General features: G+C 38.0%; 4 protein-coding genes across 7 annotated transcripts; 2 read left to right on the top strand and 2 right to left on the bottom strand.

Moving 5' to 3' along the window:
* On the top strand, nucleotides 301-4,548 carry LOC18778857 (pentatricopeptide repeat-containing protein At1g09900). 3 transcript variants are annotated; one of them, XM_020562548.1, is made up of 3 exons: nucleotides 301-3,127; nucleotides 3,272-3,339; nucleotides 3,976-4,548. In XM_020562548.1, the coding sequence occupies exon 1, from the start codon at nucleotides 561-563 to the stop codon at nucleotides 3,030-3,032; it is 2,472 nt and encodes an 823-aa protein (XP_020418137.1). In that variant the 5' UTR covers nucleotides 301-560; the 3' UTR covers nucleotides 3,033-3,127; nucleotides 3,272-3,339; nucleotides 3,976-4,548. The 3 variants fall into 3 exon arrangements, with proteins under 3 accessions (XP_020418137.1, XP_020418138.1, XP_007214696.2); XM_020562549.1 differs by lacking the exon at nucleotides 3,976-4,548 and adding an exon at nucleotides 3,785-3,967; XM_007214634.2 differs by lacking the exon at nucleotides 3,272-3,339.
* Nucleotides 7,748-11,089, top strand: LOC18778521 (J domain-containing protein required for chloroplast accumulation response 1). 2 transcript variants are annotated; one of them, XM_020562553.1, is made up of 7 exons: nucleotides 7,748-8,611; nucleotides 9,230-9,774; nucleotides 9,859-9,935; nucleotides 10,039-10,107; nucleotides 10,301-10,390; nucleotides 10,509-10,685; nucleotides 10,799-11,089. In XM_020562553.1, the coding sequence occupies exons 1-7, from the start codon at nucleotides 8,133-8,135 to the stop codon at nucleotides 10,841-10,843; spliced, it is 1,482 nt and encodes a 493-aa protein (XP_020418142.1). In that variant the 5' UTR covers nucleotides 7,748-8,132; the 3' UTR covers nucleotides 10,844-11,089. The 2 variants fall into 2 exon arrangements, with proteins under 2 accessions (XP_020418142.1, XP_020418141.1); XM_020562552.1 differs by having other exon boundaries at nucleotides 7,750-8,611; nucleotides 9,209-9,774.
* On the bottom strand, nucleotides 11,148-18,506 carry LOC18778449 (solanesyl diphosphate synthase 3, chloroplastic/mitochondrial). Its single transcript, XM_007211674.2, has 12 exons — nucleotides 18,034-18,506; nucleotides 17,857-17,952; nucleotides 17,417-17,497; nucleotides 17,204-17,275; nucleotides 15,569-15,697; nucleotides 15,076-15,162; nucleotides 14,374-14,445; nucleotides 13,735-13,820; nucleotides 12,785-12,917; nucleotides 12,398-12,487; nucleotides 11,834-11,932; nucleotides 11,148-11,654 (listed from the first exon to the last, which is right to left on the bottom strand). The coding sequence occupies exons 1-12, from the start codon at nucleotides 18,175-18,177 to the stop codon at nucleotides 11,475-11,477; spliced, it is 1,269 nt and encodes a 422-aa protein (XP_007211736.1). The 5' UTR covers nucleotides 18,178-18,506; the 3' UTR covers nucleotides 11,148-11,474.
* On the bottom strand, nucleotides 18,827-20,366 carry LOC18780427 (transcription termination factor MTEF1, chloroplastic). Its single transcript, XM_007211598.2, has one exon. The coding sequence runs from the start codon at nucleotides 20,090-20,092 to the stop codon at nucleotides 19,157-19,159; it is 936 nt and encodes a 311-aa protein (XP_007211660.1). The 5' UTR covers nucleotides 20,093-20,366; the 3' UTR covers nucleotides 18,827-19,156.

The following is a 20,553-nucleotide window of genomic DNA, read 5'->3' as shown; positions in this document are numbered from 1 at the left end:
TGCTAATGATTAATTACTGTTTTTCTTCATGCTCTCAAATTATTCCTTAGTTACAACTCAAAATTTCGCACTGAACTTTACTTCATGTCCTATTTTACCATTTTTCGTCTGCTCTATTTACAAAACCGTTAAGTTAATGACGTAATAAATTAAGAAATTTGAGTTAAGTGCAAAAATTTAAGTTTCAAATAATAAATTAAGACCGATATTCGAGCCCATTGGAAAACAGTAATCAAGCCTATTAAAAAATAGGGACCATAATCAAGAGGAGAGAGAAAAAAAAAGGCTCAAAAGAACATGGCTGACATTGTTGTGGACGGGCTTGGGTTGGGACTGTTATGCATCGAGAGCCCGCGCCTTTTTATACTTTCAGCCCGTAGCATATGAATACGTCGTCGTTTCGTACCTGCTCGCCGTTTTGCATTTTCGTTTATTTTTTCCCCTTCTTCTTCACAGTTCCTACCTAGTTCATACAAACATTTTCTAGTCACATTCGCTGGTCAAATTGTTCATATCAGATTGGTTTTTTTAATCATCTTTTGTTTGGAATAGTAACTGCAATGTTCTTTGGTCGTAGTTGTTACCTTAGAATCGGAAAAGCAATTGCCTTTGAACCCACCAGCCATCTTTTTGAGCACCCATTAACCTGTGTGGAGCTTGCTGCATTTTTCTCATCATTTTCTTCAAGAAGCTCTGACCCCAGCTCTGATTTTGACTCTAAAATCAAAGCTCGTTCTGTTGAAAGTGATGATTTTGATGCTACCCGTAATGGGTATGATGGAGTTGGGAAATTGGGTGCTCCAGATTTGGGGGACTGGAGTTTCTTGGGAAGTACGAAGAATGATTGCGAAGATGATCAAAGATCTAAATTTGATATCTTTGATGACATTGAAGAGCCTGATGGTGAAGAAGAAAAGGATAGTGACGACGACGACGACGATTTAATGGTGTTGGGTTCGTCGAATAGGGTTCATGAACAAAAGGAAAACTTTGTTAGAGTTGAAGGAGATGAAGATGAGTTTAGGCACCCATTGGTGAGAGAGGTTTGCAGGTTACTTGAGCTTAGGTCAGGCTGGAACCCAAAGCTTGAAGGACAATTAAGGAACTTGTTAAGAAGCCTGAAGGCAAGGCAAGTTTGTGCTGTGCTGAGGTCTCAGGCTGATGAGAGAGTTGCTCTGGAATTTTTCTATTGGGCTGATAGGCAGTGGAGGTATAAACATTACCCAGTTGTGTACTATGCAATGCTTGATGTGCTTAGCAAGACTAAGTTGTGCCAAGGGGCTAAGAGGGTTCTTCGGCTCATGGCCCGCAGGGGAATTGAGCGTAGCCCTGAAGCTTTTGGTTATGTGATGGTTTCGTATAGCCGGGCTGGCAAGTTGAGGCATGCCATGCGTGTGTTGACGTTGATGCAGAAAGCTGGGGTTGAGCTTAATGTGTCAATATGTAACACTGCAATTCATGCTTTGGTGATGGGGAATAAGTTGGAGAAGGCGTTGAGGGTCTTGGAAAGGATGCAACTTGTTGGAATTGCACCAAATGTTGTCACTTATAATTGCTTGATAAAGGGGTATTGTGAGGTGCATCGTGTTGAAGATGCATTGGAGCTGATTGATGAAATGCCAAGCAGAGGGTGCCTTCCGGATAAAGTTAGTTACTATACTGTGATGGGTTTCCTTTGTAAGGAGAAGAGGGTCAAAGAAGTGAGGGAATTGGTTGAGAAGATGACCAATGATGGTGGATTATTACCAGACCAGGTTACTTATAATAATCTTGTCCATATGCTTTCTAAGCATGGTTATGGAGATGAGGCTGTTGAGTTTTTAAGGGAAGCAGAAGATAAGGGATTTCGGTTCGATAAGGTTGGGTATAGTGCAATAGTACATTCGTTCTGTAAGGATGGTAGGATTGACATGGCAAAAGAAATTGTGAATGAAATGTTCTCAAAAGGTTGCACACCAGATGTTGTAACATATACTGCTGTTCTCAACGGGTATTGCCGGCTTGGGAAGGTGGATCAAGCTAAAAAGATGCTTCAGCACATGTACAAGCATGGTTGCAAGCCAAATACCGTATCATATACGGCCTTATTAAACGGGCTTTGTCGTAGTCAGAACTCATTAGAGGCAAGAGAGATGATGAACATGAGCGAGGAAGAATGGTGGACACCAAATGCCATCACTTATAGTGTTCTGATGCATGGACTCCGTAGGGAAGGGAAACTGGTTGAGGCCTGTGATATGGTCAGAGAAATGGTTAATAAGGGTTTTCTCCCTAACCCAGTTGAAATTAATTTACTAATTCAGTCTCTCTGCCGAGAAGGGAAGATAAATGAGGCTAAACGTTTCATGGAGGAGTGTCTAAACAAGGGGTGTGCTGTTAATGTTGTCAATTTTACAACTGTTATTCATGGATATTGTCAAAAGGATGACTTGGAAACTGCTTTGTCATTGCTTGATGACATGTATCTCAGCAACAAACATCCAGACGCAATGACTTATACAACAGTGATCAATGCGTTGGGAAAGAAAGGTAGAATACAAGAGGCAACCAAACTCATGATTGAGATGCTGGGTAAGGGATTGGATCCTACTCCAGTCACATACAGGACAGTGATCCACTGGTATTGTCAAACGGGTAGTGTGGACGATTTAGTAAAATTATTGGAGAAGATGTTCTTAAGGCAAAATTGCAAAACAGCATATAATCAAGTGATTGAGAAGCTTTGTAGTTTTGGGAAGCTTGAGGAGGCTGATAAACTACTGGGTAAGGTGTTGAGAACAGCTGCAAGAGTTGATGCTAAGACATGCCATGTTCTTATGGATAGTTATTTGAGAAAAGGGACTCCTCTATCAGCATACAAAGTGGCTTGTCGAATGTTCAATCGGAATCTGATTCCTGATTTGAAGTTATGTGAGAAGGTGACCAAGAGACTGATGTCAGAAGGAAACTCCAAAGAGGCAGACAACCTTATGTTACGGTTTGTTGAGCGTGGATGCCTATCACACCAACATCAGGAACATTTGCAAAGCTAACAAGAACTGTTCTGAGCTCAGACTGCAAAGAGGATAATTTTTCTCCACTCAGCATTCTCTGCTGTTGAGATTCTGTCTTTGAGGGCTTTAATATGGTAAGGCCTTATTCTTCTTTATTGATTTCCCATTTGTATTTTTTCTTTGTGTTTTCCTAGCTCTCTGCTCTATTCGGAGAATGTATTTATCTGTTAGTTGTAGATTCAGAAAATGCATCTGATAGAGTTGGTATTTGGCTACAGATGAGGAGGGAACATTTACAACGTTGGATCTTCATCTGAGTATTTTGTTTAGACGGGATGTTTACCTAGTAAGATTTCTTCAGTTTCTATAAAGTTTCCTTTAAATAAAGAAATTTCATTTTGTAAGCATATGGTAGAAAGTGGTTCAAATCCAGGCAAAGGTGGATTAGGGGTTTAAGGACATGATAGTTCTTCTCTACCCTGTGTTGTGTGTAGTCCAGCCATTTGACCCAAAAGGAAAATGTAAATTATTTCTTTACAGAAAACAACAGAAAAGAAAAACCGGAAAAAAGAGTGATGTTAAAGAACATGTGATAGAGACTAAGGGCTCAGATAGGGAATCATGTACTTGACCCCTACTGTGTTAACTTCCACGCCAAGGGTGAGGTAGTCAGGAGAGGTGTTTGTTTCCAGTAAGGAAACTGAACCCTCAAATTTGTCCCTTGTAAGTACGTTGAAAGCATATTGATTCCCTTTCTGCATTTAGAATTGAGAAGACCGACATGAATGCAGGGTTGAGAGGGTGTTTTCAGCTGCAAGGAGTCACAGAGGGTCGGGTTACAGTCCAGAGTTTCCAATCTGTGGTTAATTCCTTAAGTCATATGAAATGCAGAGAACAGCAATCCGATATTTTCCTTCGCTTCATAACTCTTTAGTTCTATTAACATCAAGTATGCAATTGCTTTTTTTTTTTTTTTTCGCAGGCAATGCCCATGTACTTTGTAATGGAACCCGACAGTGGAATAAGAGACCTGGTACTGCAGTTACATCATTATGCACATGGAACCCGACAGTGGAATAAGAGACTCGGTACTGCAATTAAATCATTACGCACATGTTCGGGAGCGCACGTTTGACAACAGCAGCTGTGCCATCATATAGAGGAATCACTTTCTGGTTATCTCAGAGGCTTGCTTTCAAAGATCCGCTTTTTTGAGCTTTCAGTTCATGGTTTCAGGAGACTGTTTCATTAACTCGTACGTTCGTAACAGATTCCAGCACCTAGTTAGATAGCAATTGGAAGGTTGACAGTTTTGGTCGTAGTCTTTCCAATGTGTACATGATAATCCTAACCCCCACCACTCTTTCTTCAATATGTAAAAGGAAACAAATAATTATCAGCCAAAATGTTGAGTGGCCTTCCCAATTTCGTTTCTGCTCATTTGTTGCTTAGTGGAATTATCATCAATTGTACAAAAAGAAAGACAGAAAGCATGGTTTTTCTGGAAATTGTTCAAGGTCCCCTTTACACGTGATCCACTTGACAACTTTTAATATTGTCTCCTCCATTATTGATCATATCTCATATGCAAACCAAATGTATAGTACTTTAAAATATTTATCAGAGAGTTTATCATGGAACCAAAAATAGGGTTTGTTGTTTAGTGTTTCTCATCGAGGCCATCTCATAATTGAATATCCACATTCACCACAAGTTGGAAAGATGAAAAGGTGGAAGCAATCTTCGTGTAGGAATATATATGCTGTTGGGGGCTCTACTTTTGCATTGAGGAGATAAAAAGGGCGTCTTTATGTTGAGAGCCACACCACACATGGAACTTCCTAGCATGTCTGCTTCATGGCCAACCTATCCCACTGCCAAATATTCTACTGTTGTGGGGGTTGGGTCAATTGGCCAATGTAGTATGTCCGCCCTTTTGCACCCGAATTTAATCCCCATGTTCTACATTAGAGTAGTTTAGAATATCACATTGCAAAAAAAAAAAAAAAAATCCATTGTTGCATACATATTTGCTGCTTAATATCGTCGTTCATATTAATCTGTCACTAATCTTAGCTTAATATCATCATTCATAATGACTTGTGACTAATCTTTGTTTACCCAAGTTAAATTAGCGTTTGAAGCACCTGATGAATCTTGTGTGGAACTAAAACACCAGCTCTGCATTTAGTTCCTGCCCACGTTGTGTCCTGTCATGTAAGATGTCTGAGAGACAGAGCCCTTTCTTGTTGGAAGCATATCCTCGATCTCGTCTTTTGGATCTTTCACAAATGCAAGAACTTGAATTTGATTCATGAAAAGGCCATATATTACATGCACAAAAAGGGTTGAAATAGTATTAGTATCAGTGTAGCATTTATTCTTTTCAATCTTTGCTGAGGCAACGTTAATCATATAACTGGGTTGGCTTAATTCACAGCCTGAACTTAGATTGAAGCTGCCTTGGGCAGACAATGTGGTCAAACCAAAAAGCTGCTTTAATGCTAAAATAAATATAGCCCAAAGAAGTGATGCATGCAGAACTTGAGACACCGAACAGCAAGACCAGCATATGTGATCAAGCTGATACATATTGAAGCTCCATTTACACTCGTCTCTGGGTTATGTTTTTGGACCACATCGCAAAAACAGCAGACAAAGTCTGTGAGGAAATATATTTGATTATGTTTATTATTATTGAAAAGTCTCAAGCTGCCACTAGCAATATGGGCTTTGCTCTCTTTATTGGCACCGCCAGGTTATGCTTTCTTGTGGCATCAATTATGCCTCTCTCTCTCTCTCTCTCTCTCTGCACTGAGGTTTAGCTTTGCTTGAAAGAATGATGATTATTAGCAGCACAAGTGTTGTAAAGTAGAGAGGTGTAGGCATAAAGCTTTTTCTTATCAATCAACTTGTGCCAAGCATTGTCCCCTTTTGAGGTATCAGCCATCCTTTCCCTCACCTACCTTCCTAACACTTTGTCAGTAAATTGTTCAATTACTGTTCCACCATACCGTCTAAATAGTACCATATACAGAACAGAAGCAATCATGATATATATATATATATATTAATCATCTAATTGAGTAGTTAAATAGTTTCGAATTCAAGTATTGAATTGAGTGGTTAATAATTTTGAATTCAAATGATTTTTTGCAGAAATAATCTTTGAAGGAATAAAAACTATATAATTTAAATCATTGAAATATAATGCACGGTTCAAAACATCCCTTACCTTTGCTTAGGAAACCTTTAATAAGAAATTTAAGAGAAAAAAATTGAATATGAAAAGCTCAGACAGACATTTTATAAGCTTGTCAGAAATGGTTGGAGACAAAAGCTTTTCCCCAATTTATTTTTGATAGCTGACTTTTCCTCAGATATTATACAATATTTGGCTGTCTGGTTTTCTTGGTTATGATTATCTTAATAAAGTAATTAAAAGATAGGTTACTACATATAGTTAATCTGTTCTTAATTATATAGTATTTCAGGTAACTAATATGCCTCTACTTCCTCCAACACAACATGTAAAACAGATAAACTTACAATATTATTTGAAACGGTAAACCAGAGAGCACTGCTAAAATGAATGTGGGATGTATCTGATAAATCTTGGAGTACAATATTCCAAGAGAGAACAAAGGGGCAAATGAAACGGCACCAAACAACTTCAGATCTAAATGATTTTTTACACGGAAATTATGAAGAATAACTTAAATTATAAGCGATTCTGATCATTGAAATATATTGTTAAATAATTTTAAAGAGGAAGTGTGCACTTTTCTTACTGTAGAACACGCTTAACATATAAAAAAACCCCTCACTTTCAATGATATATATTAACTGTTTTAATTCTTTTCAAATTTACCAAGCAAAATTCATGTATGAGGCCAAAAGTCTCATATCAGAAAGATTCTCAAGCTAATGAAATCAATTTCGCAGGAAATGTACACCATCAATCAAACGAACCAAAGATATATTAATTTGAAGTGCTATGCAAAAAGGAGAAAGAGGTAAAAGAAACATGAAAGTGCTTTTCATGATTTGCTTTCCCTCAATTATTCCCTTCCACTGTGACTGATATTTTTTTTTAATCATACATGACACCAAATCTTTGATGTTGAACAAATTTCATTAACAATATAAATTCAATCAGCTTTATCCAAGACAACAAATCCTAGATGTTGAACAAATACATTAGTCACCCACACTTTCTGCTTTAATTTTCTGTTTGAATACATTTCTCCTTCCCTCCCTCTACTGAGTGGTAAATAGCATCAACTTTTTTTTCTAGGAAAACAATAGTCTTTAGGGTTCTTTTTTGGCTGATAAAATCTGATATGATTGGATTTGTTCAGTCTTCTCACACCGAATTGAGACTTTCAAAATGTACTTTTGGGACTTTGGCGCATGATCTACAATATGGCATGTTTATTTTCAAGTTTGTGCTTTTGACTCAAAAGTAAATATATATTGTATTCGGGAGGTGATTCTCTGATAAGTATTTAAGTTAATGATTGGTTACATACTTCTAATTTCGGGCGTTGGATTGTATCTAAGAGACTACCAACATATTTAATGAACGCAATTCAACAGCCAAGATTATACTTATCGGAGAATCTCCCCGTCTTGGGGAAGCTAGCCCTTTTTTCTATTATGTAAATAAATTTCTATTACATGATTTGAGCAAAGATAATTAATTTTATACCAATTAGAGGGGCAGAGAAAGAACAACAATAGTGATCCAACAAACACAAACTCATCCAAATCCAAAAGGTTGGTGTGCAAGCAGTGAAAGATGATCTAGCATGATATTTGTGGGGACAAAGCAATGAAACAAAACCCCATCTTTTCCAGGTAACAAAGGCTTCACCTTTCACACATTACATTCCATCCATCATCAACATTTCAATCATCCTAAAACCCCAATAAGCAATAAAGAAGTTCGGAGGGGCCAAGCCAACCCCCATTACAAAGAAAAGGAAGAGAGAAAAAAAGTTGATAGCTTTCTGTCAAAGTTCCTTTTGTTCATATGATCCCTTCTTCTTCTATATATAATTAAACAACACATTAAACTACACTCTCTTAGTTTCTTACACTGTGTAATTAAAATTCTCCGGTTGATTGGCTGCAAATATGGATGAGTCGTGGCGCATGCGCATGGGATTAATGCCGACCCTCCCGCGGCGCCGCTCTGCCGAGCACGTCTCCACGCGTTCGGTGTTTGCCGCTGCGGATGACTGCCAGACGCTCGATCCGGACGATTTTGCTGACGTTTTTGGGGGACCGCCGCGTAGCGTCCTCCCGCGCGAATTCTCCGGCCGCACAACTTCCTTCTACGAGGAGATTTTCCGGCCCCCGGAGTTTGGTTTAACGGCGGATAAGAGCGGCCGGAGCTTGCCGGCTTTCAGGATTCCGGGGAGGAGCGAGGGGTTCTATAGCGATATCTTTGGATCGGACGACGACGGCGGCCAGCGGAGGTCGAGAGAGCGATCGAGGCCGAACTCGAAGGCGAAATCCAACTCGTCGTCGGTGCTGAGCTCGGAGGAGCTCAGCCCTCTCCGGCCGATCATCGGAGATGACGTGGCATTGTCCTCCTTCGCTTCAAAGCTCAGGTAGTGTGACTTGATCATTTCGCGGTATGCCCAACCGTTTTTTCACAGCGGTTATTTTTCTTGACGATTTTACCCTTTCTGTTGCTTTATATTTGCTTCTATTCTGCCTTGGATTTGCTGAAGTTCTGGGTATAGTGAGGGAAAACTAAATAATGATGGCGGGTGTCTGTTTTCGTTCTTGTCCGTGATAGGGGTATAGCGGGAACTTTAAAAAAATCGTTTGATTCTTTCCTATTTTTCTGTTTTTTTCCCCATAGATTTCATTCTAATTTTTTGAAAAACGGATTTATTGAGTTCTTTTATGCTTTGGATTTATTGGGTTGACACAAAAATAATTTGATCAGATAAATCCGTGCGAATATAGTCTTGTTTTTTAAAATTAATTAGTTAGTATTTGAACTCGAAATCTCTTCCAACGTATAAGTTAAATTATGTTCTTAACATGTGTTGAAATGAAGATGAGTCGGGTTCTTATTTATTTGGAGTTGACAGCCTAGATCTAACCAAAAGGCCAAAACTTTATCCACTTGGTTTGAAAAATTTAGCAAACCCAACTATTATGAGTTCCTCAAGTCAACACATTCTTGATTGCTACAGACCACTAAATGTACCATGTAGATGGAACTCATCGACTATGCTGCCTACCAAACAAGAAAATTCGAAGAAACAAGGCACAGCATCTCTGCATTGCAATCGCATGTCTTTCACTGAAAACCAAGTTATGGGAAATGCACATGATGAAAGTTTTAGAAACTCCTATTTTGGATTTACAAGAAAGGTCTTGTCCCCAGAAACCATTAGTCTCGAACCCAATTCATATCGAAGCGTCAAGCTATCTGTGGATGATCTAGAGCTCAATTCCCCATCCTCAGCAGTCTCTTCACTCTGTCAAGAACATGAGGTCAAATTTGGGATTCGGGATCGTGTTTTTGATTATGAAAAAGAAGTAATGCGAGCAGTAGAACGAGAAGAAGACGATGAAGCGATGAGCTCTTATGTGATTGAGATCAATTCTGAGCATAGGGAGGGTACATGTGAAGCAGGTGGTATTGAAGAAGCAATTGCTTGGGCCAAAGAGAAGTTTCAAACACACAGTAATTCTGAGAAAGAAGGGAGCTTGACCCAACAGGAGAATGAGCAGTCTGTTGGAATGGATCAAGAAGGTGATCATTTGTTGCTTTTTAAACTGAAACTTCATGAAGATAAACATAAGAGTAGATGTAATTTGTGTGTTTGATATGATTCAGGTAGGCCTAATAATGCGGATGAATACTCAGATCATCAGCAGAGAGATGAACTTCATGAAATGACTCAATCTCCAGAGGTAAAGTATTAGTGGTTTATTTTGAAGGGGCATGTAGCAACATTAAGTACTAACAAGGCCAAGGGTTCAATGACATCTCACTTCCAATCTACATGTTTTGCAGGAAGAAGAAGAAGAAGAAGAAGAAAGAACATGGGTTGCTGAAGATGAAAACCAACATTCAGAAAAAGAGGTGAGTCTTTTTACGATTGATTCTGCATAACCGTGTCATATTAGTTCAAGTACATCAGTTTAATTAATCAACATAAACTTTGTACTTCTCTGAAATATTGAGCTACGATATGAGCAAATGAATTCTTCCCTTCTTCGTAAGATGCGGATTGAGGAACAAAAATTTGATCAATATGCTGTGTCTAAAATGCCAGATTCAAATGGAGCTTTTGGATGAAGACATAAGGCTATGGTCAGCTGGCAGAGAATCCAACATTCGTCTGCTGCTTTCAACACTACACCATGTAATTAAGATCTTGGAATTTAAGTAGTTTTTCCTCTTTCAATACTATTTTCAAATCCCCAAAGTCAAATTAATGTTAATTATATGGTGGTGTGTTTGTTTGGTGTTGACTTAATCAGATTCTTTGGGCTGATAGTGGATGGTATGCAATTCCTTTGACAAGCCTAATAGAAAGTTCACAGGTCAAGAAAGCCTACCAGAAAGCAAGGCTCTGTCTCCACCCAGACAAACTGCAACAAAGAGGAGCAACACTTTCTCAAAAGCACCTTGCTGAAAAGGCCTTCTCCATCCTCCAGGTAAATATATATACATATATATTTAACCTTTAAAAGAACTTAAAGAATTAAAACAAAAATAACTCCCAAGAAATTATGATGATGAGTAATGAAGCGATGCTATGTGGTTGTAGGATGCATGGGCTCTGTTCATCTCCCAAGATGTGTTCATTATTTAGCGGATCATCTGAACTCCCTTGGAACTCAGTTTTGGCTTGAAGGTTGCAATTGAAGAACCAGCAAGTTTAAGTATGCAAAATGTTCAAACTTTGCAATATTCATGAAGAATCTCTGCACCATGGATATAGGTGAACTGTAAATTAGTGCTTGTCTTCATGAAGAATGTACATTTTTCGATTAACTGCGCTTGGTATTTTATCTGTATATTTTTGTTGGGAGTGTTTAAACAAAATTTTTGGTATTTATTTGTTAATACAAGAAAGCTCAAATAAGACTCGAGAAAGCATCCCAACACAGCCTTTCAGAGATGAAATTTACTGCTAGCTTCATTCTTAAAGCAGAGTAAATGCGATCCCAGGTGCATCATTTTATCAGAATCTGAGAGAATTATGTGATATCCTTACTCTCCACAGAGTTTAATTTACATAACGAGGGATAAAGGAAAATTTTACAGAAAAAAGAAAAGCAAAATGTAGTCCTCTAAAAAAATTTTGAAAAACAAAAATAGGGGAAGAATTGAAAGAATATGATGAAAACAACGGAAAATTGTCCCTCATCCTTAATAGGGACAATGACCAATTAATTGAGCTTCAACGCATTATTATGTCATTATGGTGCATATCTTCTCCATCACTTGGTTCTTGTAATGACTATGTGGGTGAGATCTAGGAGCGCCCTCCTTGATCTTCTGACATCTTCGTCTTCACTCTCGGGCAGAGATTCGATTGCTGATGCGGCAAGGTTTGCATGTTTTGTGGCTAGCTCCCTTGTCCTATGTATCCCATGGCTCCTACCAAGGTAGTCAAGAGCCTGTGTTTCCCAGAAATATATCATGAAGTCAACAATAAGAATTGAATTTAATAAAATTAAGGCGTACGTGTACAACTTGGGAATTTCAAATATAAGGTAGTAGGACATTGGCAGAAGGAAAGATTATTTAAAAGAAAAGCCAGACTTTCAGGACTTGCCAGTAGATTATACAAACTTACGAGTTCAACATTAGCAGGGTTGTCAAAGCCCTGTTCGACGACTGCACGCAGCTGAGGAAACTCTTCCATGGCAAACAATATTGGAGCGGTTATGATGCCCTACAAAATCATTATATAGTTTCACATAATTATGACAAAACCAGGTATCTGAAACATGAAAGCTCAAAACAAAGCAGCATGGAAAATGATAGTTGACAACTTCTCTCATTTTGCTATGAATCAAAAAGTGAAAGTTTGCTTCAACAAGCTAAACGAAAAAATGCTAGCCCTGAAATATAAATTTTCTTAAGGTCAAGCATACCATACATTCTGACAGAAAAAAGCAAGCTTGTTGAGCATTCCAAAATTGAAAAGAAAAAGAATGAAAACCAATACTGTTTTCACTAATTAGCACAACTCAAACCATTCATAAGGCTGACAGACACAGCAACAATTTCAAACTAAGCTAGCAAACTTAGCCATTAGAGGCACCTAGTAGCTCAGTAACGAGTAAGAAAGCGAGATAGATAGACAAATCTCATTTGTTCAGACAAGGAAATCTCACACAACCAATCAAATACTTACATGGCGGATGTCAGATAAAGAGCCCTTTCCAAGAGAAGTTGATGTACCCGTGAAATCAAGAACATCATCAATCAATTGAAATGCCAATCCCTGAGGGGCAAAAATATATATATATATATATATATATATATATATCAGCTTGATATACATAAGCAAACAAACACAAATCGACACATCCATCCATACATACATATTTTCTGATGGTTATTATGCCCATGCATGCACCATCAGAAAATATCCATGATTTGAGCTCTAGAAGGAAACTTTGATCTAGTTTTGATTATTTTTAGTATTTCTCCATATACGCGCAAACTCATAAAAGATCTTAGAACTCAGCTTGCTCCTCAAGAAAATAAATCGGGAAAGGAGTTTCAAGGGTTCACAAACCAGATTTTTTCCGTACTCAAAAGCCAACATTGCAACTTCTGCTGTATGCCCAGCAAGAATGGCGATTGCCTTGCAACTGTTTGAAATCAATGATGCAGTCTTGAAATACGTCTTTTGTATATAATATTCCATGCTGCAGTCAATATCAAATTTTATCATTATTAGCAACGTCTAAATCTTAATGAAACATAAATCAAGAAACATCATCAGAAAAAATAAAAATAAAAATTTATATATATAACATGAACAAGGATAAATTGAAACTACATGTAAGCTTAATTGCTTGCACTCATAGATAATGGAACATTGAGTACTTTGGTAATGGAAAATTGTTTCTCACTCTTCTGCTCTCCCTACACAGCACACTTCGTCGTAATAACCCCCCCAACTTTCTTTTCTTCTCTTCATAACCCCAATTGTCTACCCTTTTCTTACCCAATGAAAATCATAAAACCCCACATACTACCAACACCCCTACATCGTCAAATGGTCCTCCAGGACAGGCTGAAAGTCCCTAAATTAAAGTTGTTGCATGAAAATTCAAACAACATGAACTTATCATACCAACCCCCCTCTCCTTTCTTTTTCCTTAAGAATTAAGTACTAATTGAAAAAGAAAAAAGGGGGCACACAAAATTAGAGTGCCCCATACAAATTTCTTTACGTTAAAAAAAAGGTCTAAAGAAGCAGTCTACAAGACATAGCAAGCCAACTCCAAACCTTATGAATGCCTACAGATATACTTTTATGACCCAGTAGTTTAATAACTCAAAAGCAAATTATGAGCGGAATAGGATTGTAACTGACAATGGAAAAAACGGAACAAAGATCAAAAAGTCAATGCATCATAATCACTACTTGGTCTAAACATCTACTCACATCACCTACCGAGCAAATAGCGAAAAGCAAACAAAATGTATTTATATGATAGAAGCAGCAGAGCAGTGTACCTACAACGTTGATCGGATGTAGTAGTCATTTGCATGGTTTCACCTGTCACAAGATGCTCTACAACTGTTGAAAGTAATGATACAACCTGCAAATGCACAAAAAATATGCAGATAATCTTTTAAAAAACTAATGTGAACACACATCCCTGTATCTGTGTTGCTTGGACTAGGCACTTTGGTCCATACCCATCTCAATACAACTCAATATAATAATGGATAGGCATCCTCATCTTTGAATTGCCAGACTAATTTTTATGAAAAGTAATAAGATAGGCTCTGAGGTGGACCAGGGACATTATGGACCCTGGCAATCTACCATTTGACTGTGAGCTCCATATCTCTGTCATATAGGTACTTACAAACTTCCCCCCACGGCCCCACCCCACCCACCGGAAAAACTTTGTAGCTGTAGGTTAATAAGCATCAAGATCCTGGCTTAAAGTTAATTGACATTCTTTACGACATGGGGATGAAATACAACTACTCTAAGAATGGAGTGCCAGCACAGCGTATCGAATTTTTTGACCATTTGTGGCAGAGTCCCCTATACAAGAAACAAGATGAGCCAGAGTCCATCTAACATAGCCCCGTGTGTTATTGCTCATTTCAGTGCATTAGTACATAATAATACATGCTTACCTCTGTGTTCCTTAGAGAGGCAAGTGCGACACAAGCTCGGGAAAGCAGGAAATCCCCTGCTAAAACAGCTAACTGCATTCAATGATGGAAAGAAGAGCAACTATCATATCAGGCAAAACCTTTCCATAACTGTGTAATTCCCAGCACAGAATCATTAATAAGAAGGGAAATAAAAAGAAAGAGATATCATGATATATTGTAGCACTCAGCATATGGAATATTACAATGTCCAATACTTCGCAAGAATTAATACCAGATGTCATTTAGCAGGAAAGGGGATCAGCAGCAGCCATATACAGGCCGCAAACTAAACTCTAATAGAAACAGAGATATCAGTTGACTAGCAGTGTAAAAGACAAGGGCATGGTAAGAGTCCCATGGATTACACACTTCTGGCAAGGTCAAGTATTTATCAAACTGAGGAAGGTGCATATCATGGTCTAAGTCGTTGGACTAAAATCTAACCATTAATAAGAAACATGATACTTTCCCTATGTAAATACTTAATGTTATGCATGCGGACGCTCTTACATGTATATATAATTATAACAATATAAACTCTCCAATACTCCAGTAAACACCTCCATCCCTATACTTATAATCAAACTTTTGAAGAGAGAAGAATAGAGGCATTACAATAAATTATGTTCTTATAAGTGAAAAACAGGAAACTTGATCAATTTTAGTGAACCAAAAGTACACCTTATTTCCCATTACACAATTTAATGAACCAACACCTCGTCTTGTATCTGCATCATCCAATACATCATCATGTAGAAGACTTGCCACCTGACAAATGAAACTAATTACATTAGAAGCTTTTTTAGGCTTGAAGTCTTAAGAGCACTATCATATCCTCGATGTGCACATTATAATACAGACTGCATTCCTAATAAGGTAACTAGAAACTTCATAGATATAGGAGTTAAGTTATAGTATTGTAGATAAGTTGGAGGGACGAAAAGGTAAGATGATAAATTTATACTTAGAGCACTAGCTTTGGGGGAAAAAGTCTTGTTATTCGTGCACGTCCACCTCTGCGGGGCTTAGAACAAGCCATTAGAAAACAGTTTTGGAAGAACACAAATGAATTGGCCTCTTATTAGTACATTGCAGAGATATTATTCCAGTTTTATGTAGCATATATCGAAATAAAAGCAACAGTAATAGGATCATCAGCAAAGATAATACTAACATGAATCATCTCTGTGACTTCTGCAATACATTGCTGTCTTGCACGCAGTTCCGTTGACAAAGCCTCTCTCAACTGTGTAGGAGGTTCAGGTACTGTGACATTCAGAGCTGTTGACATTAGCAATAGGACCTGCATGTAGCATAAAATTGTTGAGTAACTTTCAGAATTTATGGCAATCATTATTCTGGAAAACCTAAGGTAGGGATGAAGTGTTTGCATGTTAGACACAGAGATAGTAGTAACTAAGTGTATAGGGTATGAAGTGTTTGCATGTTAAGTAAAGTAACTTTAAAATTTTAAAAAATAACTGAACAGAGATTAGTAGTATTTAAGTGCATAAAGCTTTAGCCTAATGTTTAAGTATTAGATAGACCGTTCGCACATGTTGATTCCTTGACTTGCAGTCAAAGTTACAACAATAATATATAAATGTAAATAAGATTTTGGGTTAAAGGTTTATGGTTTGGACGTGTTTCAGGGTAAAGTTTAGAAACACCCCAGTGGCCAGACCTAATTATATTGAACCCCAAGTGGTTTTTTTATTTTTCTTTTGTTAATACTTACACACACCTTGTGGTTTGCTTCATATTTAACATGTTAATTTTAAGGAAAACCATTACTTGCACACTGAAAATTTGCCCCTTCTCCTTAGAATATAAGATTTTACTCAGCCAAAAAAATAAATAAATAAAAAACAACGTTGGATCAAAATACTTTATGTATCCTAATCATTCTTCAAAATTTTTACCTAATTTTGAGCAAAAGACAACTTCCCTCTCCTAATCCTTCTTCAAAATTTTGAACTAATGTGAGCAAACACATCTCATACAAGGTCATGATTGAAACTGTACCTGTACCATCAAACAGATTCCATTGTTTTCCTCTTGAATGGCGCTATTGCCACCCTCAAACTACTCACCCTACCCACCTTTTAAGATAAATTTTAATTACAATTTTATCCTCCTGCAAATTACCTAAAAGGACATGTTTGAGATTCTAAATAAGAACAATAATGATTGTGCCCCATAGCAGCTGCCATCAGTGCAACATCCTCTGCCTGCATGTAGGGGTGCTGCCATGGACAACAGCAACCATGGCTGCATGGTTGCTGCCATCAAAAGCTAGCAAACGACGAGACAGAGCATTAGGATTAAGGGTACTTTAGTAACATTGGTGAAGTAGGATGAATAAAAAAAATTCCTCAAACTGTTGTGAGGGGTGGGAAAAGCAAGGGAGTGGCTGAAAATCGGCTTCACTTTTCCCCCTTTATTAAACTACAGGGAATACAAGCATAACAAAAGAAAAACTAGAGGGTAACCATGTATATAGGTCTAGCCACAAGGGGTGTGTAAGGTAAGTAAGAGATAACCTTTCAACTTGAGGTGTGAGCCTCAAGTCACTTACGGCTAGATAGAGCAATGAACTCAAGAGTTTTAAAAGATTTGTCATAGTATTACATATAAAACCAAGGACATTGAATATAAAAACAAGCCATATATCTATTCAACCAGATTTTCCTAACAATAGGTGACATGAACTTAGAGACAGAAGATAAATTGCTATCCAGGTATAGAACATCTTGATATTCAGTGAAACAGAGAAAGTCAAACAATTGATTAGTACTATTGCTATTACCGTGGGACGAAACCTCTTTCCCTCCACCCCTATTTTAAAGAAGTACTCAGCAGCAGAGGCAAGCTTAGGGACCTGAAAAGAAAGAAGATCAGTTATGATCTATGATATTACATTTGAATCTTATGAAACCATTAATATCAACTTTCCCTTTCAAACATATACATCCATAGAGTAATATTAATTCAAGCCAAAGGAGAAAGAAATTACATATACCTCAGCAACTACCATGTCCCGCAACCTGTCAGCAATAAGTGACAGCTCATCGGAAACAAGGGAGAATGGGTCAAGTGGTTCCTGTAAGGCAGTATCTAAGCATCTTAATAAAATACAAAACAAGTATCTTTTACAAACAAAAAAACAAAAAAACAAAACTCTAAGAGAAAGGGGCATAAGCCAATTTAGCATCGAAAAGTTAAAATTAATCTTCTTTGTAATTGTACCACAAACGACAATACATCATTCATACATTCCATCCAGAGGCTGATCACATACCCTAACTACTGAAACTTTTGCATAATCAACCAGGAATCAAGGAAAAAAATGTGTCTTTTGAACACTTGGGAACTCAAAGCTTTCACACTTGGCATTCAACGAACAAAATGGGTATGTAGCAACCAAAAGAAAAGTAAAAATATTAAAACCCAACACCTCACCTCAACTATGGAGCTGCTTTGATGGTGAATTTGGTGCCTATAGCCATGGAAAACAGGCGGCAATCCCCAAGAAAAGAAATCTCTGCAACCCAAAATCTACTAACATACACTAATTAAAGCAGTGAAATATATATAGCACTTAAACAATAAATCTAAAGCTTTATGGACCCAAATTACCTTCTGGGTCGATTCACTTAGAGACTGAGAATAAATGCTGGAGACAAATAATTGATGTGCGTCCATACGACGAAAGCGCAAACACCGACACAATCCATTGAAGCTATTTCTTCCAATCCGAGAAAATCCCCGAGAAAATAACATTTTTTTGCTTCCCCAATGAAATTATAAACGATTCAAAAGGACGAGTTGCCGATAGCGAGAGAGCAAGAGAGAGAGTTACAGCGTGTGTGTGTGTGTGTGTGTGTGTGTGTGTGTGTGTGTGTGTGAGGGGTTTTGGGGAGAGGTCGGTCAAAGTGGAAGAACATAATCGACTTTGAGTTTATGTGTAAGCGCCACAACCATGGGACAACGGCCAAACAGAGCCATGTAATAAAACGCGCACTTTCACTTTCTAATTTCTATTAAGGGTTAGTTTAGATTTGCTAATTCGACTCTCCCCATTTTTATTTATTTATTTATTTCAATCATCGAGTTTTCTGAAGGTTTAGCTGCTAATTCAGGGAAACTTGCAAATTCTTTTTAAAGGGTTGTTTAGGTTTCATATCCATATAAGAAACAAATAGTTAAGACATTTTCCTTTGAACTTTGGAACTTTAATTTAGACAGTTTTTTGGCCCTGTCAATATTTTTATATATATTTTTATATAGAATTTATTGTTGGATTTGACTTTTATTCTTTTTTTGTTTTTTAATTATTTATATTTTGATAGACTATTATTTTATGTATAATTAGCGCAGATGACCCACTAATGTAGTGATTTCAAGTAATTACTCCACAAGCAAAGTCCTGGATTCAAACTCATGTTGTGTGTATGAGTTTACTATATTATCGCCCTTCTCAGTAACAAAGGTTTAAAAGACACAAAAAAGCTCCGCTAAACTAGCAAAGTGAAGTAGCCACTTGAAAATTGAGGGACTCAAATGCAAATCGGGTTTAAAATTCAGCGACTAATAAAATGATTAACCCACAAAATTATTCACAAACAGCTTTAAAAATGATCCAAACTGTGCAAATACACAATCTAAGATGACCTTGTAAAACAAAATAAACAAAGTAGACAGTCTTGAAGATTTGCAAGGAGAGAAAAAAGAGAGGACAAATTGGCAGAGCTGGCTCATCTCATCCACCCCGAAATTCCCTCAGCAACTCCCTGAACTCATCATCAGTGCTCTTTAGCATCAATGGCAGAGGCACTTCCACTCCCCTCTGCACAACCTCCTTGTGCCTTGGCTTTATCCTCTTCTCCAGGCTGAAAGCAAAGTACTGAGGAAATTGCTTCAGCTCCTCCAACTTCTTCCCCATGTCCACAGAAAAGTACTCAAACTTTGGCGTGAAGTTATTCTCAATGCTGAAAGTTAGCAGTCCAGGACACCTCAGCACCATCCCCACAGCCTCATCTCTTGGGAATCCTAAGCTCTGCAAAAACTCCAGTTTGGGGATTAGGGTTTTCTCCACACTTGAAACCAGCAGCACAGAGTCATGGTAAGCCAGGGCATCCAGGTCCTTGAACCCAAGTCTCTGAAGATAAAACAGAGCTGGCTTGAGCTGGTCTATTACACTGCAAGCAAGCAATCTGGGGCACTTGTTGATGACCTTTCTGAAGCTGTGTTCTGGGACTTTGAGGTCTTCTGAGAGGAAGATGAAAACTGGGTTGAGGTCACTTTTGATGCTGGAGGTGAGAATGTTGGGGCACATGCCAAAGATCTTGGGCAGGTCCTTTTGGTGGATGCCTTTGGATTGGAGGAAGGAGATTATGGAGTGGATGGAGTGAAGAGAGGCTGTGTGGAGAGAAGGGTTTTGGGAGAGTGCCTTGCCTGCATCAACTCCCATGATTTCAAGGCATAGGATTTTCTCTTTGAATTGGAGGGAGAGTTTGGTGTGGGTGGGTGTGTAGAGAGGGTGCTTTTGGAGGAGGCTTTTGGGTTTTGCAGCCAATTGGGTGTTTGTGCTTGTGTTTAATGCCTGGGAATTGGAGGCAGTAGATGATGATGGTGGAGGATTATGAGAAGAGAAGCACAGAGATGACTGCAAAGCTGCTGCTGCTGTTAATGGCATGGTTTTTCGAGGGGAGAGAGAGAAGGGAAGAGATGGCCTTCTTTTGGAAATATCGTCTGAGTGGTTTTAATGGTATGGGACAGTGAGGCACACCTGGCAGTTTGCTTGAATATGATTGGTTGAGTTTGGATTTCATAGATTGTTTGGGATTAAATCCAGACCAAAGCAATTTATGCTGCATCCAGTAAACTTACAAATTTGCCTTTCCCTCTCACAAGTCACAATATCATTGGAAACAGGACTGAGAGCCTTGGATTCATTGCAGATAATGTTCTTCCTTCCCCTTGCTTCTTTTTAGAAGTCATCTTTTCTAGTAGGAAGGAGCTAATATGAAGCTTGTATAGCAACAAATTTTTTAATTACCGCTAGTTTTAAACAGAAAAATATATGTTAAATTTGTGATGACATACGTACATAAATCTAATTCCCCGTAGAGAGAATGGCTATTAAAAGTACAAGAT

The sequence above is a fragment of the Prunus persica genome, chromosome G4, assembly GCF_000346465.2.
Source record: "Prunus persica cultivar Lovell chromosome G4, Prunus_persica_NCBIv2, whole genome shotgun sequence".
Lineage (NCBI taxonomy): Eukaryota > Viridiplantae > Streptophyta > Magnoliopsida > Rosales > Rosaceae > Prunus > Prunus persica.
The sequence above is the reverse complement of the archived record's forward strand: the minus strand, read 5'-3'. Positions and strand labels throughout refer to the sequence as shown.